The sequence below is a fragment of the Pipistrellus hanaki genome (genome assembly GCF_964339955.1).
Source record: "Pipistrellus hanaki genome assembly, chromosome: X".
Lineage (NCBI taxonomy): Eukaryota > Metazoa > Chordata > Mammalia > Chiroptera > Vespertilionidae > Pipistrellus > Pipistrellus hanaki.
In genome coordinates, this window is record NC_140524.1 from 18444070 (window position 1) to 18467798 (window position 23729).

Below are 23729 nucleotides of genomic sequence, written 5' to 3' on the forward strand. Positions count from 1 at the left end.
CTCACATTTGCCAGGAGCTCTTTCAGCAGTCAAGGTGATGGAGTGCTTCAGGGAGGTGAGTGAGATCATGGCTGGAGGAGGAGCTTCAGGTCAGAGGAGGGCAGGGCAGACCTTGCTAGGAATATAGATGCATAAACACTTTGAGGGAGGACTGACTATATTCCCCATGTCAAAACAGACCCCAGGCATGGGGTGTCTAGATTTGGTATCTTTTTCTTTTTGTCTGTAGTGTCCCAGGGGAGTTAAGGCCTTGGTCTGAGCTGGTGACATCAGCAGAGGAACGAATTCCAGGATTTCGGATGCATATAGGTGAGATAAAGACTTTGAAGGGGGACTAAGGGTACCCCCTAACTTGGACAGAAGGGGAGTTGCTCACAGAAACACCACCCTGTTCACAATATCCACCCTGGGGGGATCTGGACAGTAATTCTGAGATGTGGTGTCCCTGACTTCCTGCATGGGGTGGGTGGAGGTTTTTCTGGGAGGTGAGGCCTTGGTCTGAGGGGCTGATTTCTGGTCACTCCATGAGGTAGGCCCAGGCCCTTCCAGGACCAAAGAGAAATTCCTTGAGGAATGACAGAGGGACCACCCATCCCTGCTGTAAGTCCTGGGAGACCCCGGGCAAGGAAGGCTGGATGTGATGTCCCTTTACTTTTGTCTTGGCGATGGTTTCAGGGATTGAGGGCCTCAGTCTGCATACGAAGGCAGGTTAGCTGTGGGAGCCACCTCAGGTCTGAAGAGGAAGGAGTTCCAGGTCTACCAGGAGTCCCGGGAAAGGAGCCTTGGTGAGAAACAAAGGTAATTCCCGCCACAGAAGGAAGAGACTGTGCACAGCATGGCTGTGAGATCTAAAAGAGAACTGAGGACAGCCCACCATCCACCTGATGGGCCCAGCCCTTGCCATCAGCACTGGAAGGGCCTAGCAGGGGTAGTTCTCAGGGAACTTAGGGCCTTGATCTAAGGAGGCATTGCTCTGAGGGGAGAAATAACAGGTCAGCAGAGGGACGAGTCCCAGACTCTGCCAGGATTTAAGGTAAGGACCCTGAGTGAGCACTGAGGGCAGCACACCCTCACCAGAGTACTGAAGGCATAGCCAGCTCTACCCTTTTCCTTCTGTGAGATCTGGGAGGCCCTGAGGCACAGTGGCTGGATACAGTGCACCCTCACTTTCTTCTAGATGGTCTCAGGGAGGTGAGGGCGTGTTCTGAATTTGTCAGTGCCCAGGACAGCAGAGGGAGGTGTCCCAGGCCCCACCAGGCATCAATGTGAGGGATGCAGGGAACCCTCAGATAGAAGTTGTGAGGAGAGGGCCCCTGTGTGAGGCACGTGTCCTCAGGTCAGCAGAGCAGAGGAGGCCCAGGCAGAGTGAGGAGTCAATGTGAGATGCATACCCTGAATGTCTATCCAAGTCCCCAGCCACATTCCCCAACACCACCTGCTCACAGTCAGCCCTGGAAGCCTTGGGCTGTGCTGGGTGGCTGCACCCTGACGTGCTTTCTCACATCATCCTACAGGTTGCTGGGAGACAAGCCATCCAGGAAGACAGGAGCCCAGTGAGGCCCCAGAGCACCCCCTAAATAAAAGACCTGTAAGTCAGCCTTTGTCAGAGCTGCCAAGGGTGGGCATCTCTGCTGAAGCCACTGACCCTCTCCCTCTCTCCTCCAGGTTCCTGGGAACCCATCTCCCATAATCCTGCTCACACTTCCACCTGCTGCCCACAACAAGAGTCAACATGTCTCACTCCTCAAAGCGCCAACGCCTCACCTTTGAGCCAAACTTTCAGGCCCATAGTGAGATAATGTTTCCCATACCTGAGGAGGAGAATTCCTCCCTTTCCTCTGGCTCTTTCAGCTTCTCCTTCTCCTCCTCCTCTCCCACCTCCTATCCTCCTTTCTGTCCTGAATTCCCAGGCCCCCTGAAGGAGGAAAAGGAAAAGGAGGCTGAGAAGGAGAGGGAGAAAAAGAAGGGGGAGAAGGGGGAGCAGGGGGATTCTGAGGAGTGGGAGGAGAAGGAGGCAGAGCAGAAGAAGGATGGGAAGGAGAAGCTGAAGAATCAGGAGCAGCCTGCTTCAAGACCTCCCCAGCGTCCTCAGAGGTCCATAGCATGGAGCACATCAGTTGTGGGCCCCAGCAACCAAGACAATAAGAATACAAGCTCCCTGCAGACCTCAGCAGAACCTGAGTCTCAGTGTAGAGACCGCATAGATAAGAATGTGACCGATTTGGTGCGTATCATGATCCTCAGGTATCGTTTGAGGAAGCCTATTACAAAGGCACAGATGCTACAAGTTGTTAGCAAAAGGGGCAAGCGTCAATTCCCTGTGATTTTTAAGAAAGCTTGTAAGTGCTTGGAGGTGATCTGTGGTATTGATGTGAAGGAAGTGGTCCCTGCCACCCACTCCTATGTCCTTGTCAACTCACTGGATCTCACCTATGATGAGATGCTTGGTGACCATGAGAGCATGCCTAAAAACGGCCTCCTGATAATCATCCTGGGTATGATCTTCCTGGAGGGCAACTGTGCCCAGGAGGAAGCCATTTGGGAGTTCCTGAATATGATGGGAGTTTATGCAGGGAGGGAGCACTTCATTTATGGGGAGCCTAGGAAGCTCCTCACCAGAACCTGGGTTCAGGAGAATTACCTGGAGTACCAGCAGGTGCTTCATAGTGACCCACCACGCTACCAATTCAGGTGGGGCCCAAGGGCCTGTGCTGAAACCAGCAAGTTGCAAGTTCTGGAATTTTTGTCCAAGATCAAAGGGATTGACCCCATTTCCTTCTCATGCTGGTATGAGGAGGCTTTGAGAGATGAGCAAGAGAGAGCCCAGGCCAGAATTGGCCCTGTGGGTCATGCTGCTGCCAAGTTCATGGCACAGCCTCTCCTTCCCCAACTGAAGAATGAGAAGAAATCCTCATGCTGTGTTAGAAAGGGCACTCACATTTCTAAATAGAGGAGAGTCAGAGGCAGGGTCAGGTTGGGGAGAATACAGTGTACAACAGCTTTGTGTTCTTTGTTGATGGCTTGTAGGTTTACCCTTTGTTCCCCCTCCTTTGGGGTTTTCTCAAATACTGTTCCTTTTCATGGAAGGTTTATTAACTTTAGAATCTAAGTGGATGAATGAAAGTGGTCTCACATGTGTTGTTTCTCTTCAGGTTCATTTATGAGTTTTGATGTTTTGAAAAATAAATTGAGAAACTTCCATCTTTTGTGATCTGGAAGAAAATATGATGACACTGGAATGGGAATTTCTTTGGAAATGTGAAAGAAGCCTGCTGAAAATCGAGGGAGTGGGAAATATAACAGGTGGTTAATTTTTGGATTCCTTAACCATTTTCGTTTATTTTGTAACATTAAAAGATATATACCTGGATTTTCTTGGCTAATTCAAGAAAGTTGGTGTTATCATAGAAAATGTTAATAAAGGAATTTTACAATTGCTCACCTGCTCATTTATTTGCAAAACATTAATTGTACATCTCCTCTTTGGAAAACACTGCATTAATAATGGAGATACTAGGATAAGCAAGACACACCACTACCCAAAGAATAGAAGAGGTTAGGCTAAGAACAGCACTCACATCAGGAAGATGGTGAGATGTCCTCCAATACCTACAGAACAAGTGAAAACAAGGAGGGAGGAGATGAGATTCCAGATGGGAGCACTCAAGTGAAAATGCCCTGAGCCAAGGCAGTTTGGGACTAAGGCAAACTGCAATTCCTTCCCTGGAAGTTAATTTTAAATTAAGCTATGGGTGGTGGCAGGGACCAGGCCCTCAGGGACTGTGTTCTTGAAGTGTGAGAAAAGCTGACATGGAAAACTTTTGGATCCTGGATAAACCAGGGAGAAATCTCCACCTTGGGTTGGGTATGGAAAGTGTCCTGAACTTTAGGGTTCTAGACCCATCTTAAGTGTTATTAGGCCAACTCTAAGCAATGTCTAGATTTTGGTGGTAGTGAAATGAAGGAAGATAGCATTTTGATGGATGAGTAGCTGGGAGGGAAGGAAGGAGTTGGTCTTTGAGTTAGCTGGGGAAGACTAGCCTATGCCCAAATTAATATATCCTCTAAGAGGAAACATTTGAAGGATTTTATTTGTGAAGCTGTATTTTTGCCTGACTTATATTCCATCTCCTGTTGAGCTGCATATTATCTGAGAATGTCCTCGATTACAACTAGATCCCAGAGGAGATAGATGGTGGGAGGGTTGGGGGACAAAATAATATTGGAAAGTTTGAATCAATGTCAGGTACTGTGCCAGATGCGTTTCTTACTTTTCATACATTCCAGCAGTTCTTCCTACAAGGCACCCATTTAACAGGTGATGGATCTGAGGCTCATGGCATTCAGTAATTTCCCCAAGATTTTACTGCTATTAAGTGACAGGTCTAAGATAGTAAGGAAAGCTGAGCAGTGAGAGAGCTTGGGTTCTGCTTTTATTGGGGTTAAATGTGGGTACCTATGCTGTCATGGGCTCACTCTTTATTGGGTAATCTAAAACACAATAGTTGGTATTTAAAGCTCAGGGATGAGCAAAATACCAAGTAGCCCAAATGGTCAATTATTGAAGTCAACTGAGATTTTGAAGACTAACGAACCTCAGTGGGGGCTACATGCCTGGCTATTTATCTAGTTCTGTGCCTAGCAATACATGATAGTATCTGATGTAATATAGGCCAATATTCATAGCCACTGGGCATCTTCTTTGTTATTTAGGAACAGCCCAGAATCTTTTGAAGGCTGCCTGAGCCATGAACGCCATCTGGATCTCCTTCAAAACAGATGCTCACGCAAACCTGTATCTGGAAATTTACTATGGTGATTAGGTCTAGTTATTGGCATGGGTATCCTGGCCTACTAAATTACTCAAGAGTATTGCTCAACCAAATGATGCAGGAGAACTGCTATGCTCTTCCTGGCATGATATATTGGTGGTTGTAAGGCAGCAGGTTTTATCTGGCATGCTGATGGTCCATGTACCCCAGTGACCTTTTTATTCAGACTATTCTGTGATATTCAGCTGCTAATGAGGATTCTAATATTTCACAAGCCCATTTATATAAATTGTCCAGTACCATTCATATAGATTCTCACCATTTCTCCTCCTGGACCCTTCTTCCTACACTGAACTCTGGACTCATAGCACTGACTGCCAGCTTGTCTGGGGCTCTCTGGACTTGTTTTTGCACATGGCCTCTCCTGTGGGCTCTAATAATTGCTCTCTCCAGAATGCTCTCTGTGCCCCTCCAGTCTTAGGGTGTTCTAGCTGGTCATATTCCCTGGCTTCTAGTCATTCTGACTGAGTCCTTGCTTCTCTCAGTAAAGGGGAAATGCCATGCAGACATTTGAGGATTTTAAATCATACCCAGAGGAATCCTTTTATTTGGGCCATCACTGCATAAATCCAGCTTTACATGGGTGAGGGATTAAGTTGATTTTTTGTTTTACCTAATCAGAAAATGGGAGACATAAATTAAAATAACATTGGCACAACATTTTTTTTACTCATAACTTTTAGCAAAATTTAAAAGATTGGTAAATTCTAATAGAGGAATATGCCAATTATCTGGGACACCATCACATCAAGACCGTTCAGCAGGGTGGGTGGGGCTGTGGGGCCATAGGGTTGACTCTGGGTCTCACGTGATTTCATCCTGCCCAGGCAGATTCCCCTGTGGCCCCACAGCCAAATCCCAATGCGAACCTGGGTTTTATTAAACTTTACTGGAGCTGCTCCCCACATCCCCACCCCCTGTCTCAGGACTGCACTACCCGCAGTAGGGCGCCTTGACAGCCTCCTGACAGGTGGGCAGTTGGGGAGAGCTGAGTAGGGCAGGGGTGGCAGGGAGCCATGGAGGGCCCGGGCAGCTGGAGACAAGTACACCAAGGTCTGGGGTCTGAGGAGAGTGACTGACAGGAGCCTGGACTGCAAAGAAGGAAGAGGAAGCGGCCATGGGGAGCTCTTCCAATCCCCCCTGCACAGACAACCTACCCCAGCCACCACACCTCCAGCATCTCTAGGGACAACCACTGCTACAGGGCTGCTGGCCAGAGCCCGCTCCTCCAAGGCCTGCGGCACCCTCTGTAAAGCTTAGATAGCTACAGTCCAAGGAAACAATCATACCCTTCTCCCACAGTCAGCACCAGCTTCCTGCGAGGGTACCCGTGGGCTTAAAAATAACAATCTCTTCCCATTTAGACATCACTTATTTGATGAAACATTTCTAGGTTTATTAGCTCAAAACCTTCTCATGACAACCCAGTGAAGTAGGTGGAGGAGAGATTACAATTTCCATGGTATATGCATATGTATTCAGAAATGAAGCTCAGAGAGAAAAAGTGTCAAGTCCAGTGGTTCACGAGGTGCAGCACACGCCCCACTGGGGGGAGAGGGCAATTTGATTTTAAGTGGAGGAAATTCGAAAATGAGTTAACAGTGAATTTTTTGCATTTCTTTTTTTTTAATTGATTTTTCACAGAGAGGAAGAGAGAGGGATAGAGAGTTAGAAACATCGATGAGAGAGAATCATCGATCAGCTGCCTCTTGCACACCCCCTACTGGGGATGTGCCCTCAACCAAGGTACATGCCCTCAACCGGAATCGAACCCGAGACCTTTCAGTCCACAGGCCGACGCTCTATCCACTGAGCCAAACAGGTCCCGGCAATTTTTTGTATTTCTTATGGTTCTAGGGGGCCTCATCTATAGCATATCCTATATAATAAAAGGCTAATATGCAAATGACCGAATGGTGGAATGATGGGTCACTATGATGTGCACTGACCACCGGGTGGCAGACACTCAATGCAGGAGCTGCTCCTGGTGGTCCTTATGCTCCCACACAGGGAGCACCATTCAGCTAGAAGCCGGGCTCACAGCTGGAGAGCACAGTGGCAGTGGTGGGAGCCTCTCCTGCCTCCATGGCAATGCTAAGGATGTCCAACTGATGGCTTAGTGGGCCTAAGCCATCAGTTGGAAATCCCCCCAGGGCTCCTGGACTGCAAGAGGGTGCAGGCCAGGCTGAGGGCCCTCAAGTGCACGAATTTCATGTACCGGGTCTCTAGTAATGTTTATAAAATTTTAGGATATTCACATTACATTAATTTATGAACAACTATATGGAATAAAAATTTGGCAATATTTATAAAAGTTTAAATATTCTTACCCTTTGCACATTAACCGAACTTCTGTTTTATGTTTTTCTTATTAGAAAACATATACATTTTTCCTAAGAATTCATGTTCAATATGTTGATTTCAGTTATATTAATCATAGCAGGTAAAAGAAAATCACTTATATGTCCATCAGAAGTATCTAATTATGACACATACATACTTTATTATTATGGAGAGTAAGTGTTATCAATTGAAATATATTACATTCACTTTTTAACTGGCAAGGTAAGTTAAAGGTTAATTTATATATCATCACCATGTAAGTTAAAAGAAAAACAATAGATTTTAATACACATATATGAAAAATCTCAGAATAAGCTTTGAAATAATACACACCAGATTAGTAATTGTAATTTCCTTTGAGATAGAGGTTGAATTTTGGAGGAACTTGATAAAGGGGAGTAATGTGATTGATTTGTGTGTTTACAATATTTAACAAGAATATATGAACTACCACCTTTCTACTTTTATAAGTAAAATATTTAAGCCCCAACTCAGAAATAGGTGTGTATTAATCAGTTAAAGTAACTGTTAGCTGATGCAATAGACAAAACCTGAAATATGAGTGGTTTAACACAACACGTTTTTTGTTTTTGTTGTTCATATGAATTATGGCTTTCATTGGCAGGTTCATTATGTGCTCAGGCAACTCAGGTATCCTGGCTGCTTCTACCTTCTTGTAGCTCTGTTATCTCGGCACAGGGTCTCCATGTTTGCTGCTGAATAATAGAGGAAGCATGGAAATGGAATACTGGCTCAAGTGGATGTCCCAAGAAGGAGAGAAAAAAAAGATATGAATGAACACTTGTAGCCTCTCCCATAATTTGTCATCAGTAGGTGCTCAATAAAAAGCAACTACTATAATTTTTATGACAACAACTCTCTTCATTTATTTCTTTTAAATATATTTTATTGAGAGGAAGGGAGAGGAATAGAGATTTAGAAACATCGACAAGAGAGAAACATTGATTAGCTGTCCTCTGCACACCCCCTACTGGGGATGTGCCCACAACTGAGGTACATACCCTTGACCGCAATCAAATCTGGTGTTACAGAACAAAAATTTTTGAGCATGCTTCCCAGCTGCAACACACAAAATAGCCCATGAGAACAGGATGCCAGTAAGGATGCCAGTAAGCCTTACAGGATAAATCATTGTCAGCTTTCTTGAGAACAGGGTGCCAATAAGCCTTACAAGACAGTTCACTGTCAACTTTCCTGAGAACGGGATGGAGTTACTTAATCCACCAGGTGCCAGGCCCCTGTAAATAACATGCTGACATTACTTAAGAAAAACTGCTTTGTTTTAAATTGTTTGCTTTGCAAAAACAGGATGTAGTGAATGTGTCTAAAAACTGTTCTTTACAAAGGGTGGGGGCTGCTCTCTGGTCTCATAGGTGGAGAGAGAGCAGTCCCCGCCAGCTATTAAAGGCTCCCTAAATTTTAATTTGGTCAGGACTCCAGTGGTTGTTTACTCGTGCTCACTCCACAACACTGGGGCCCTTCAGTCCACAGGCTGACGCTCTATCCACTGAGCAAAACTGGTTAGGGCACTCTCTTCATTTCTTAAAGGAGTTTCTGAGAAAACCAATTTTTCTTGAAATTCACCAACTTTTTCAAAAGCCTATAATTTGACAGGTGCTTTCAAATATAGGATCACATCTAGTTTTCAAAGGATTCTATAAATCTTAGCAGGTAGAAAACAGACATCCTTCTTCATTCAGTATCACTTTTCTGCATTCTACATTGTAATAACCTCTATATTCTCAGCAGAATGAGAATAGTCTCTTTCCTTGTGATGATGCATAGTAAAAATATTAATTTATGATCCTCAGCTACCTTCCACATGACTGAACATTCCTGAAGACCTTTATTTATTTATTTGTTTGTTTGTTTATTTATTTAAATATTTTTATTGATTTTTTTACAGAAAGGAAGGGAGAGATAGTTAGAAACATCGATGATAGAGAGTCTTCAATCAGCTGCCTCTTGCACACCCCCTACTGGGGACGTGCCCGCAATCAAGGTACATGCCCTTGACCGGAATCGAACCCGGGGCCCTTTAGTCCGCAGGCTGACGCTCTATCCACTGAGCCAAACCGGTTTCGCTTCCTGAAGACCTTTAGAGGTACCTTTTCCTGTGGACAGGCATACAGACAAAAGGCAATGCAAGGATGTTTGTTTTAGTCAATAAGGTTGCTATAACAAGTTATTATATATTGGGTGGTTTAAACAACTGAAATTTATTATTCAGTTGCAAAGTCCAAGATCACAGTGCTGGAAGATTCGGTGTCTGGTGAGGACCTTATTCTTGGTTTGCAGATAGCCATCTTTTCAGTTTATCAACATATTGCCAAATACATTAATTTCATCATGGATACTTCACCTTCATAAGCTTGTCCAAACCTAATTATGTCCTAAAAGCCCCACCTTCTAATATTACCCCACTTGGGGTTAAGTAGTACTAGAAAGAGAAATGGCGTAAAAGCAGGAAAACCACCTCAGGCTAGGTGTGGAAACAATGCAGGCCCTAGATCAGGTGTCTGTAACCTACAGCTGCAGAGCCCCATGGGGCTCTTTTGAAGCTTTACCGAGGCTCCGACAACTTGCAAGCCTGTGTGAAAATGAAGGTAATGTCTTACAGCACTGATGTGCTGACACTGTGCACTGAGGTTCAGGAGCAAAAATCCCATTAACCAGGTAAATTAAATATTTTAATTAGCTATTAATTTGCAAAAATATATTTTACATTGTTAAGTGAAAAAGTCCTTTTTTCTTCAGATTGACAGCTAACTGCACAATCCGGTATATATTGTTAAGGTAAGAAACAATATATGCAGTGTTATATTTGTTTTAAATGTCACAATGGTTTTGCGGCTCCCAGGTGTGTTTTTTTTTTTTCCTTCGGAAATGGGTCCAAGTGGCTCTTTATGTCTTAAAGGTTGCAGACCCCTGGTCTAGATGAATTCACCAGGATTACTATCTCAGCCTTGTCACTTAATAGCAGTAAAATCTTGGGGAAATTACTGAACGCCATGAGCCTCAGATCCATCACCTGTTAAATGGATGCCTTGTAGGAAGAACTGCTGGAATGTACTATATGTAAAGTAAGAAAAGCATCTGGCACAGTACCTGACATTGATTCAAACTTTAATGAATGGCAGTAATTTCCAATATTATTTTGTCCCCAGACCCTCCCACCATCTATCTCCTCTGGGATCTAGTTGTAATCGAGGACATTCTCTAGAGAATATGCAGCTCAACAGGAGATGGAATATAAGTCAGGCAAAAATACAGCTTCACAAATAAAATCATTTAAATGTTTCCTCTTAGAGGATATATTAATTTGGGCATAGGTTAGTCTTCCCCAGCTGATATAACTCAGAGTTCTAGAATTTAACTCAAAGACCAACTCCTTCCTTCCCTCCCAGCTACGCATCCATCAAAGTGCTATTTTCATTCATTTCACTACCACCAAAATCTAGACATGACTTAGAGTTGGCCTAATAACACTCAAGATGTGTCTAGAACCCCTAGTTGATGCACTGTGTTGTTCACTGCACTAGGACAAAAAGTTCAGGACACTTTCCATACCCTTCCCAAGGTGGAGATTTCTCCCTGGTTTATCCAGGATCCAAAAGTTTTCCATGTCAGCTTTTCTCACACTTCAAGAACACAGTCCCTGAGGGCCTGGTCCCTGCCACCACCCACAGCTTAATTTAAAATTAACTCCCAGGGAAGGAAATGCAGTTTGCCTTAGCCCCAAACTGCCTTGGCTCAGGGCATTTTCACTTGAGCGCTCCCATCTGGAATCTCATCTCCTCCCTCCTTGTTTTCACTTGTTCTGTAGCTATTGGAGGACATCTCACCATCTTCCTGATGTGAGTGCTGTTCTTAGCCTAGCCTCTACTATTCTTTGGGTAGCGGTGTGTTTTGCTTATCCTCATATCTCCACTATTAACGCAGTGCTTTTCAAAGAGGAGATATACAATTAATGTTTGGCAAATAAATGAGCAGGTGAGCATTTGTAAAATTCCTTTATTAACATTTTCTATGATAACACCAACTTTCTTAAATAAGCCAAGAAAATCCAGGTATATATTTTTTTACTGTTACAGAATAAACTAAAATGGTTGAGGAATCCAAAAATATTAACCACCTGTTATATCTCCCCACCCCATCTATTTTCTGCAGTCTTCTTTCACATTTCCAAAGAAATTCCCATTCCAGTGTCATCATATTTTCTTCCAGATCACAAAAGATGGAAGTTTCTCAATTTATTTTTCAAAACATAACAATTCATTCATAAACCTGAAGAGGAACAATGCATGTGAGACCACTTTCATTCATCCACTTAGATTCTAAAGTTAATAAACCTTCCATGAAAAGGAACAGTATTTGAGAAAACCCCAAAGGAGGGGGAACAAAGGGTAAACCTACAAGCCATCAACAAAGAACACAAAGCTGTTGTACACTGTATTCTCCCCAACCTGACCCTGCCTCTGACTCTCCTCTATTTAGAAATGTGAGTGCCCTTTCTAAGACAGCGTGAGGATTTCTTCTCATTCTTCAGCTGGGGAAGGAGAGGCTGTGCCATGAACTTGGCAGCAGCATGACCCACAGGGCCAATTCTGGCCTGGGCTCTCTCTTGCTCATCTCTCAAAGCCTCCTCATACCAGCATGAGAAGGAGATGTGGTCAATCCCCTTGACCTTGAATAAAAATTCCAGAACTTGCAACTTGCTGGTTTCAGCATGGGCCCTTGGACCCCACCTGAATTGGTAGCGTGGTGGGTCACTATGAAGCACCTGCTGGTACTCCAGGTAATTCTCCTGAACCCAGGTTCTGGTGAGGAGCTTCCTAGGCTCCCCATAAATGAAGTGCTCCCTCCCTGCATAAACTCCCATCATATTCAGGAACTCCCAAATGGCTTCCTCCTGGGCACAGTTGCCCTCCAAGAAGATCATACCCAGGATGATTATCAGGAAGCCGTTTTTAGGCATGTTCTCCTGGTCACCAAGCATCTCATCATAGGTGAGATCCAGTGAGTTGACAAGGACATAGGAGTGGGTGTCAGAGACCACTTCCTTCACATCAATGCCACAGATCACCTCCAAGCACTTACAAGCTTTCTTAAAAATCACAGGGAATTGACGCTTGCCCCTTTTGCTAACAACTTGTAGCATCTGTGCCTTTGTAATAGGCTTCCTCAAACGATACCTGAGGATCATGATATGCACCAAATCGGTCACATTCTTATCTATGCGGTCTCTACACTGAGACTCAGGTTCTGCTGAGGTCTGCAGGGAGCTTGTATTCTTATTGTCTTGGTTGCTGGGGCCCTCAACTGATGTGCTCCATGCCATGGAGCTCTGAGGACGCTGGGGAGGTCTTGATGTCTTAGAAGCAGGCTGCTCCTGCTTCTTCAGCTTCTCCTTCCTACCCTTCTTCTGCTCTGCCTCCTTCTCCTCCCACTCCTCAGAATCCCCCTGCTCCCCGTTCTCCCCCTTCTTTTTCTCCCTCTCCTTCTCAGCCTCCTTTTCCTTTTCCTCCTTCAGGGGGCCTGGGAATACAGGAGAGGAAGGAGGGGAGGAGGAGGAAGAGGAAGAGGGGAAGGAGAAGCTGAAAGAGCCAGAGGAAATGGAGGAGTCCTCCTCCTCAAGTATGGGAAACATTATCTCACTATGGGCCTGAAAGTTTGGCTCAAAGGTGAGGCGTTGGCGCTTTGAGGAGTGAGACATGTTGACTCTTGTTGTGGGCAGCAGGTGGAAGTGTGAGCAGGATTATGTGAGATGGGTTCCCAGGAACCTGGAGGAGAGAGGGAGAGGGTCAGTGGCTTCAGCAGAGATGCCCACCCTTGGCAGCTCTGACAAAGGCTGACTTACAGGTCTTCTATTTAGGGGGTGCTCTGGGGCCTCACTGGGCTCCTGTCTTCCTGGATGGCTTGTCTCCCAGCAACCTGTAGGATGATGTGAGAAAGCGCCTCAGGGTGCAGCCACCCAGCACAACCCAAGGCTTCCAGGGCTGACTGTGAGCAGGTGGTGTTGGGGAATGTGGCTGGGGACTTGGATAGACATTCAGGGTATGCATCTCACATTGACTCCTCACTCTGCCTGGGCCTCCTCTGCTCTGCTGACCTGAGGACACATGCCTCACACAGAGGCCCTCTCCTCACAACTTCTATCTGAGGGTTCCCTGCATCCCTCACATTGATGCCTGGTGGGGCCTGGGACACCTCCCTCTGCTGTCCTGGGCACTGACAAATTCAGAACATGCCCTCACCTCCCTGAGACCATCAAGAAGAAAGTGAGAGTGCACTGTATCCAGCTACTATGCCTCAGGGCCTCCCAGATCTCACAGAAGGAAAAGGGTAGAGCTGGCTATGCCTTCAGTACTCTGGTGAGGGTGTGCTGCCCTCAGTGCTCACTCAGGGTCTTTACCTTAAATCCTGGCAGAGTCTGGGACTAGTCCTCTGCTGACCTGTTATGTCTCCCCCTTAGAGCAATTCCTCCTTAAAACAAGGCCCTCACCTCCTTGAGAACCCCTGGACAAAAGTGAAGAGGCTCCACCTCTTGCCACCCCTGCTAGGCCCTTCCAGTGCTGATGGGAAGGGCTGGGCCCATCAGGTGGATAGTGAGCTATCCTCAGATCTCATTTAGATCTCACAGCCATGCTGTGCACAGTCTCTTCCTTCTGTGGCGGGAATTACCTTTGTTCCTCACCAAGGCTCCTTTCCCGAGACTCCTGGTAGACCTGGAACTCTTTCCTCTTCAGACCTGAGGTGGCTCCCACAGCTGGCCTGCCTTCGTATGCAGACTGAGGCCCTCAATCCCTGAAACCATCGCCAAGACAAAAGTAAAGGGACATCACATCCAGCCTTCCTTGCCCAGGGTCTCCCACGACTGACAGCAGGGATGAGTGGTCCCTCTGCCATCCCTCAAGGAATTTCTCTTTGGTCCTGGAAGGGCCTGGGCCTACCTCATGGAGTGACCAGAAATCAGCCCCTCAGACCAAGGCCTCACCTCCCAGAAAAACCTCCACCCACCCCATGCAGGAAGTCAGGGACACCACATCTCAGAATTACTGTCCAGATCCCCCCAGGGTGGATATTGTGAACAGGGTGGTGTTTCTCTGAGAAACTCCCCTTCTGTCCAAGTTAGGGGGTACCCTTAGTCCCCCTTCGAAGTCCTTATCTCACCTATATGCATCTGAAATCCTGGAATTCGTTCCTCTGCTGACGTCACCAGCTCAGACCAAGGCCTCCACTCCCCTGGGACACTACAGACAAAAAGAAAAAGATACCAAATATAGACAACCCTGCCTGGGGTTTGTTTTGGCATAGGGAATATAGTCAGTCCTCCCTCAAAGTGTTTATGCATCTGTATTCCTAGCAAGGTCTGCCCTGCCCTCCTCTGACCTGAAGCTCCTCCTCCAGCCATGACCTCACTCACCTCCCTGAAGCACTCCATCACCTTGACTGCTGAAAGAGCTCCTGGCAAATGTGAGTTTTCCCATCTGGCCATGCCTGCCTGCTCAGATCCTCCCAGAAATGGCATTCTGAGGGGTCTATCTTTTGGGGGAGGAGGGCCTTCAGGCCTCACTAAAGGTCCTTACCTTGAATCCAGCCAGAACCTGAGACTCTGCTCTCTTCTGATCTGCTGTGGCTCCCCCTAAAACTTTTACCTCCTGAGACCTACCTCCAGACAAAAGCAAGGAAAGGCCACATAGGGCCAACATTGCCATGCTCTCCTGATGTTGGCAGGAGGGGAAGGGTGGGACTGGGGCCCTCTAGCTATTGGGGTATTTCCAGGGCAGGCAGGCTGAGGCCCCTTCTCACAGCCCTCTGCTTGATGCCTGGCAGGATCTGGCTGTATCCTCTATCATCTAGCCTGAAGTCACACACCTCAATAAAAGCCTCAGCTCCCCCAGAATCCCAAAGTGGGAGTCAGAAAACAGCACATTTGGTAACCCTCCTGGGCATTTCTGTGTGATCCCTCTCCATGGGGTGAGAGGTCCTCCCCCAGAGTCTTCATGTTGACACTTTTCAGGGTGTCAGAGCCTCCGTCTGCTGAACTCAGGCCACACTCATGGGAACAAGGTGTTCACCTTCATGAGACACCCCCATTCCCCAGGGAGTGGGTAGTGAGGGAGGGCCACATTCAGTAGCCATGTCCCTAGTCCTCCCATGTTGACAGCAAAGGCAGAGACTGCCTGGGTCCTATCTGTTGTGCTATAGGGAGTGCTCTCATTCCTGACCTTTGCGAACCTAATTTGGGCCTTGGACTCTCCCTCTCCCAGGCTGCTCTGGCTCTTTCAGAGCTAGGTTGTCTCTCCCTTGAGAATCTCCAGATAAAAGCAAAGAGAGGCTGCATTCTGTTGCTCCTGCCCAGGGTGTCCTAGGGCTGTGGCAGAGGCTGAACACTATCTATCCTAATGTGTGTATGTTGGGTGGGGGGGGGGGGGTATCTTCTGTCATCTCACAGTCCCTCAATGTATTCAGTGCCTGATCAAATGGAGGCCTCACTTCCAAGAGGCAAGCCCCACAACTTCCTGGAGGAAGTGAGGAAATACCATTGGTGACTGGTACTGCCTGTGTGCTCCCAGGGTTGACAGGAAGTGGAGTGGGGTGTTTGGGGAGCTCCTCTGTCTGAAACGAATGGTCCCATCATCTATCCTCAAAGTGTTCATACTTTTTCCTGGCAGGTCTGGCATCTCCTCCCTTCTACTACTGGCCTGAGCATGGTCCCACAGCCCAGGGTCACTGTGTCCCTGAGATGCCAGAAAGGGAATCAGTGGTGGATAAAGAAGGGCCTCTGTGCTCCACAGCCCTGTCCAAGTCTTCCGTGAAAGTCAGGCTATCTTGGGACCTCCACAATCTGGATTTCCAGGTCTGCACTCCTCTCTCAAGGTTCTCATCTTGAAGCCTGGCAGGGCCTAGGCCTCCTCCAGCTACTGACCTGAGTATGCACCACACTCCTCACAAAAAGCCTCATGTCAGCCAGACTTCCAAACTCCCAGAGGTAAGCACAAAGGGAAGCCTTGGGCCCTGTTTGTGTGTGTGCATGTGTGTGTATGTGTGCGCAAATGCACACCCAGGCATGCACACGCGAGTGAGCCATATGTGCATATGCGTGCTGAGCGAGCGCGCCTATATGTGCGCATGCGTGCTGAACCGGCAGCCGCTGGGACCCCTCTCTGTGGGAGTTCTCCCCTCAGTACCTTCTCAGAGGTGCTTAGCAGAGCCAGGAACCCCTCCTGCTTCCCGGGCTGCCACAGCCTCGTGTTCCTGAGACTCTGAGCTGGAAGGCGGGACTGGACACCCTGTATTTATTGAAGGGCCTCGCCAGTGGTCTCCCAGAGCCAACGGCAAGTTCATGGCAGAACTCCCCGCCTCCACACACTGAATGGCGGTTTCCTCTATTAGGCTGACCAGCCAGTGTCTCAGGCGCCTTCTTCCGCTCACCTGACACGGGGCCCACAAACCAAACCTCATGCCCTCAGATTCTGGAGACAGAACCGAAACGCCACACCCACCACCGATGCTTGGAGTTCCGCAAGCCCTGGGCACCCCAGCACCCTGTTTGGCTCCCACCCTCTGTGGTGGGTCCTGTCCACCGTCTTCCTCAGGGTGCTCACCTTCACGCCAGGCAGAGCCTCGAATTAATTTCTCACTCTTTGGACCTGACTCTGCAGTCCTCGGAGGAAGACCTCAGGTCCCTCAGGCTCCTGAGGCGAAAACGCCAAAGGAGCCGGTTCCGGGCACGCTGCGTGGGGGCACCCAGGGACCACTGCAGGGGCGGGGCGGGACTGGTGGCCTGTGTCTGCGGTGGGCGGTGCCTTCCTGGCTTTCTCAGAGGCCTCGCTCTGCTGATTGGCCAGTCCCCGACTCCCTCCCTGTGCGGATCTGAAGCCCCACCCCTCAGCGCCAGCCATGGAGGGCTGGACACCGCATGCACATCCGGGAGTCTGCCTGGCTCTCCCAGGGTGCACAGCGAGGGCAGGGCATGGGGGAGGAGGCGGGAGACTCCTAAGTGCCAGGGCAGCTTTCTGGTCGCACACCTCCCCTGGGGCCCGCCCTAGGGTGCGGACCTGAGTCTCACCTGCTCAGTTGACGCCCCTTGTCCCTCAGGTTCCTAAAAACAAAGCTGCGAAGTGCCATATGCAAACACCAAACACCTGTGCCTGGATTTTCCCGCGCTGAAGCCAGAGGCAGCCTGAGGTTGGCCCCTACCCTAGGCAGCGGTGGCGGTGGAGGTGGCGGTGGAGGTGGAGGTGGCGGTGGCGGTGGCTGTGGCGGTGGCGGTGGCGGTGGCAGGGGTTCTCACCCTCTTCCTAGGGATTCTTGCTCTGATCATCGCCCAGGCTCAGGACTCCTCAAACTGAGGGTCTGAAGCCCCCCCCCTCCCCCTCCCCCCAAGACTGGGCGAAGAGAATCTTGGAAACAGAACTTCTGGGAACCCTTTGTGACTCTCCCAGGATAATGGCGGTGGCGGTGGCGGTGGCGGTGGCGGTGGCGGTGGCGGTGGCGGTAGAGGTGCCGGTGGTGGTGGCGATGGCGGTGGCGGTGGCGGTGCGGTGGCGGTGGCGGTGGATTTCACCCTCTTCATAGGGATTCTCACCCTGATCATTGCCCAGGCCCAGGACTCCTCAACCTGAGGGTCTGATACCCCCCCTCCCCCAATCAGACTGATGGAATGGAATATTGGAAAGAGAACTTCTGGGAACCCTTTGTGACACTCCCAGGATAATGGCAATGGCGGTGGCTGTGGAGGTGGGGTGGCGGTGACTCCTCCGACTGCAGGCAGTGGACGGGGGCAGCTGCTCGCACACCTCCCCTAGGGTCCTCCTTAAGGCGCTGATCTGAGTTTGACCCACTCAGAGGAAGCCTCCTGTCCCCCTGGCACCCAGAAAGGTAAGCCAGGAAGTGCCATCTCCAAACAAACACCTGAGGGGATGTGCCTGGGGCTGGGGCTGAGGCCACAAGCAGGACCCAGTTTGGGCCCCACCCTCCGGGGTGGGACATTTCCCCATCTTCCTCGGGGGTCCTCAACTGGATGCTTGGCCTGGCGGAGACCAGGATTTTCTCCCTTCTGACCGAACCCCGTGCCCTCCATAGAAAACCTCAGGCCCCTCAGATTCCCCAGAGGAGAGCCCCCACACACCACAACCAGAAACACTGCCTGGGGTCTCCAGGGACAACTGCGGGGGAGAAGGCGGGGCCAGGACCCCTCTATTGTGTCTGGGGTGGAAATACCTCGGAGTCCTGGCTCAGAGTCTTCACCTTGACTCAGGGCACTGCCCAGGCAGCTTCCCTCTGCCTGCTTTCCTGGGCTCCAGATCCAGCTGCTTCCCACCCTGAGGACATGAGGGTACTACAAGTGGTGAGGGAGCAGCAGATGGGCTCCTAGGACCCAGGGCCACCCGGGGTGGGCCTCAGCAGCAGGACAAGGGAGACCCCCACACCTTCTACCCACACCATCTGAGAATATAGACTTACTTTCAGACCCATCCAAAGTATCTCTCTCTACTCCTGTCAGGGCTTGCAGGTCCTCCTTTGGTGGACCTCTAGATGCACCCCTCAGTCCAAGGCCCCGTTTCCAAGAGACACCCCCTCTGGAGGGAGGACCTTGGGGAGAGATCACTCCTGCCTGCCTGCCCTGCTTGGCACCTCCCATGCTGACAGTGTTGGGAGAGTGGGGACTTCTGTGTGTCTCAGAAATCCTGTCTCAAGACCCTCCTCTGGAGGGCTGGCAGGGCCCCAGACCTACCACCCCCCACCTGACATGGATAGGGGCAACTCAGAGCAAGGTCTTCAGCTCTCTCTGACTCCCTAGTGTGAAGTCAGCAGGTGCCACATCCCACCACCACACTCTGGCCTCTGAGGACTGAAAGCAGTTAGAGGCCTGGATTCTGTGCCACCTCCTGTATGTAGGATAGGGGTCAATTAGGTCCTCCCCCAGGGTCTGCCACTTGCTGTCTGGCAGACACCGGACCCTTTCTTCTCCTGACCAAGTCCAGTGACCCTGGTCTGTGTCTTCCCCAGGATCATTGCAGAAGCATGGCAGGAAAGGGGCCTATTTGGTTAGGGTCTTCTATTTTCCTTCAAGTCCTCACTGTGATACCTGGCAAGGTTTGGCCTCCTCCCTCTGCTGACCTGTCTGCCAGGCTCGGACCAAGTATTCCACCTACCTGAGTTTCCCCCATATGAAAACATGGGTTGCTGCTCAGCCTGAGGCCCCTGCCTGCAGTCTCCCAGGAGTAACATCAGTGGTGATACAGGATTCGGTGGGGTACCCCCTTTGGAAGGGGTGGACTGCTCAGTCCTCTCCTTGGGAGGCTCCTCCTCTAGGATCCTGGCTTCTCAGTGAAAGACTATGTGGAAAATTATCCCCAGATCCCGCTGCTCTAACTGTTTGCTCAAGTGCAGCTCTTACAAGAGAATGCTTTGGGTTCTAGCTTGATGCTGGAGGGGGAGGAGTAGCACCCATTACAGAGAAGCCCAATTTCCCATAGGGTCTCTGAACCAGCCAGTACAGTGACTTAGACTTGGGAAAGATTTTATTGTAAAAAAATACTTTGTACATGGAAGAAGCTGAGCAGCTTGATTTGGTGATGTCTTGCCTCCTTTTGGCTAATCTGACTTTGCATTGTCCAGTACAGTGATTTTCTTGTTTATAGCCCTCATTTGTAGTTGGAAATCTTTTGTACACTGTACTCTCCTTTTGTATATGTAAAATGTGTGTACATGTGCATGCTTGTGTGTGTGTGTGTGTGTGTGTGTGTATGTGAGTGTGTGTGTGTGTGTGTGTGTGTGTGTGTGTGTGTGTATGTTGCCTGAAAAAAAGCCTACTCTCACTACAGGTGATTCATTGTGATACTATTCAAATTTAGGCCATTCCTTAATTTTGCTACAATAAAGTATTTTTAAGGAAAAACAACTCTTTCTCATTAGAGTGGTTTTAAGTGAATATTAGCAGAGCTGAGTCATACTGCTTCAATCAGCCCCTTCTTTTTCACTGTCCTTACCTTACCCAGAGCTGCTGGCTTTTGTGGTCTTAGGGGAAGCTTTTGATTTCTGTAGAGGTGCAGAAGCACAAGTTTAAAATCATTGCCCCTCACTCTACTGTTCTCTGCCTTCTATTCAAGTTACAAACTGCCCAACTTCTCATAGGTCCAGAATGCCCTCACTCAACAGGCAAGTACCAGTGCAACACAATCCTCAGTCTCCCCCAGGGTTTATCATACTTTGTTTTGATTTCATTATTGTTTCTCATTCTTTCTTCTGTGGTTTTCCAGGCTTGGTTTTGGGAGCAGAAGATAGCAGCCGAAACCTGATTCTCATCTTGGAAGCTACTGGTAAGTCACTGAGTGTGTAAATCAGAACTGACATCTTTACAAATGATGTGGATTCCATCAATAAATACAAAATACCTGTTTATTTGTGGCTTGTTTTACCTGTATCTATCAGTAAATGTTGCCTCTATAACGATCTCATACATTTATATGATGATTCTTTTAAGAAAATTTTTGGATTTTGTTGTGAATGGAATATTTTGTAATGGTAATACATGTGCTTATTACTTATTGCTTTTTTGTTTTCAATGCTGTTGTTTTTGCTAGAGTGAACTTACATTATCTCTCTTAGGTGTTTTATTTATTTGAATATTCCACATGTGTATTCCTTGGTATTTTCTATATAACTTATCATATTACCACCATTAATATCTTTTTCTTTTCAATATTCATACCTCTTATTCATTTTGATATCCACAGCTCTGGCTTTGTGTTCCAGTGTAATTTTGAAGAATAGATGATAATATGTGTCTTTCCCTTGACTTTCATGGGAATTTTTATTTGCTCTAGATTTAAGAAATGGAAATCCCCTTCTAATATTATTAGTTTACTACAATGTATCCCATGAATGTATATTGAAGTTTCTTTCTATCATTATTTGTCTATACCCATTGATTTAATCTATTACATTTTCTCCTGTTGTATGTTGAATTACATACCTAAAATTCACATGTTGAAGTCTTTGATCCCATTATCTCAGAATTTGACTGAATGTGTGTATATGACCTTTAAAAAGGTTACTAAGGTAAAATGTGGTCATAAGAATGGCCCTCATAAATATGGCTGTTGTCCTCATAAGAAGAGGGTATTATAACAAACACAGTAAGAAAATATCATGGGAAGACAGAGGGAGGCGACAGCCATCTTCAAGCCTAGGAAACAGCTTCAGAAGAAACTTGCCCTAACAACACACTGATCTTGTACTTGTAGTCTCCAGAATTTTATGGAAATTAATTTATTTTTTTAAGCCATCCACTCTATGATACTTTATATTCACTTCCTTAGAAAAGTTATATACTTCTTTGATATTTTAATGTAGGGAATTAACGTTGAAAGTATATTTTAATGTTGAATCATGTTTTCATTTTCATTTGTTCATTATATTCACTGCTAAGTTGATATTTTATCAATCTAAGACATTTACTGCCATGTGAGCAAGCCTGGTTCAAGTGTTATTTTCAGAGGAAGTCCTCAACTGGTGTTTGAATCAAAGAGAGCTAGCTTGGGAGAAATATTTGAATTATTTTGTATTCATTAGAAGATATTACATGAGACGATGATTTAGTTCTCCCTGACCATTTGGTAGAAATGACCCTCAAATCTCCCTATTCTAGAGGATTTAAGTGTGACTTTAGCTTTGAAAACAGTTTCAGTTTGTATTATTTATTTAGAATTCTCTGTTTACAAACTTATATTTTTCTTAAGAAGTTGTCCATTTCACTTGATATGTCAAGTTTAATGGCATGATATCTGCAATAAAAAGTTTTTATTACAGAAATTCTAAAATATACACACCAATGGAAAGAATAGTTAACAAATTTCATTACCTGATACTTAGTCTCAATAATTAATCATCAATGCATGGCAAATCTGGTTCTAAGTATACCTCCATCTACCCACCCATATCTGCTGCTGTAATAATGTTAAGAAAATCCAAGAAATAGCATCATTTATCCTCTAATTATTCCAAGTATACATTAAAAATGACTAGGAATATTTTGTAAAATTTAAATAATATAGTTATTAGTTCTAAATTTTTTAAATGTCATTGATATCATATAACCATTTATCTTTTACAATTTTCTTGAATTGGTACCCAAACATGATCTATACATTGGGACTTTTAATGATGTCCTCTAAGTCATTTTTAATCTACATCCTCTCCCCACATCACCTTTTTATCATTGTAGTTAAATTTTTATTGTTACAAAAACACATACACTGGTCTTGTGTTCTGTCCTGTTGCTCACAGTCTGGAGTTTTCAGACTTCAATACTTCAGTGTCCTGTAATATGTTCTTAAGTCTCCTGTATTTCATTACTTGCTAGTTAGAGATAGAAATTTGATCAGATCTTCTTTTATTTTTTATTTTGCAAGACTACTCTGTAAGTGATGATTTGTACTTCTATTAGGAGGTACATAATGCCTGGTTATCTCCTTTATGCTGATGCTGGCAGTCATTGATCATCATCATATTTATCTATTAATCCCTTAAGCAGTGTTTCCCAAACTATTGACATATGTGTACCCCTTCTATAATTTTCGTAACACTGAGTACCCTCGTACTCATGAGAACGTAGAATTAGGAGCAGCTAAGTATGGTGCAGTGCATATCCCCACCAAACTCCAGTGCAACGCATACCCCCACCAAACTCTTCCCGCGTACCACACTTTGGGAAATATTGCCTTAGGGGTTGGAGAATTCCCTCATTTCTTTTTAATTTATTATTGAAGTACTTCTATATGTAGAAACTTTCCCTGTTTACCATTTGGTTTTCCTGAGAGAAATATATTTGTTGTGTTCTCTTACAATACTGCAATCTCTTCTACACTTATTTTTGTACGGTTTTTCTCTGTTATAATTTATTTCTGATTTTTATTTTTTTAAATATATTTTATTGATTTTTTTTTCAAAGAGTGAGGGAGAAGGATAGAGAGTTAGAAACATCAATGAGAAATATTGATCAGCTGCCTCCTTTTGTTTGGGGTTCTCTGGGCTTCCATGGACTTGTAAGTCTACTTCTTTCAACAGGTAGAGGAAGTTTTCTGTCATTATTTCTTCAAATAGGTTTTTAATATCTTGCTCTATCTCTTCTTCTGGCACCCCCATAATTCTGATGTTGGTACACTTGAAGTTGTCCCAGAGACTGCTTACACTATCTTCATATTTTTGGATTCGTTTTTCTTTTTGCTTTTCCAGTTGGGTGTCTTGTGCTTCTTTGTATTTCAAATATTTGACTTGATTCTTGGGATCCTCTAGTCTACTGTTGGATCTCTGTATATTATTCTTTATTCCAGTCAGTGTATGCTTAATTTCTAATTGGTCCCTTTTCATATCCTTGAGGGTCTCACTAAATTTCTCAGAGGTTTCTAGAAGATTCTTGAGTAACCTTGGTTTTGAACTCTATATCCAGTAATTTTCTTTCCTCCATTTATTTCATTTGTGACCTGTTTTTGTCTCCACATTTTGGCTGCTTCCCTGTGT

General features: G+C 46.4%; 2 protein-coding genes and 1 pseudogene across 3 annotated transcripts in view; 2 read left to right on the forward strand and 1 right to left on the reverse strand.

Moving 5' to 3' along the window:
• Positions 1-2233: 2233 nt before the first annotated feature.
• On the forward strand, positions 2234-2950 carry LOC311615575 (melanoma-associated antigen 10-like; the record flags this gene model as incomplete). The annotated part of the gene is made up of 1 exon (XM_084870915.1): positions 2234-2950. The coding sequence occupies one exon, from the start codon at positions 2234-2236 to the stop codon at positions 2948-2950; it is 717 nt and encodes a 238-aa protein (XP_084727041.1).
• Positions 2951-11685: 8735 nt separating this feature from the next.
• LOC311615576 (melanoma-associated antigen 10-like) lies at positions 11686-12537 on the reverse strand (the record flags this gene model as incomplete). Its single annotated transcript, XM_084870916.1, has 1 exon — positions 11686-12537. The coding sequence occupies one exon, from the start codon at positions 12535-12537 to the stop codon at positions 11686-11688; it is 852 nt and encodes a 283-aa protein (XP_084727042.1).
• Positions 12538-14608: 2071 nt separating this feature from the next.
• The window catches only part of LOC311615577 (threonylcarbamoyl-AMP synthase-like), a 33150-nt pseudogene continuing 24029 nt past the window's right edge, over positions 14609-23729 (forward strand). The window contains exons 1-2 of the transcript in view: positions 14609-14672; positions 20468-20527. The product of the transcript in view is annotated as a threonylcarbamoyl-AMP synthase-like (transcript). The remainder of the gene's footprint in view (positions 14673-20467; positions 20528-23729) is intronic.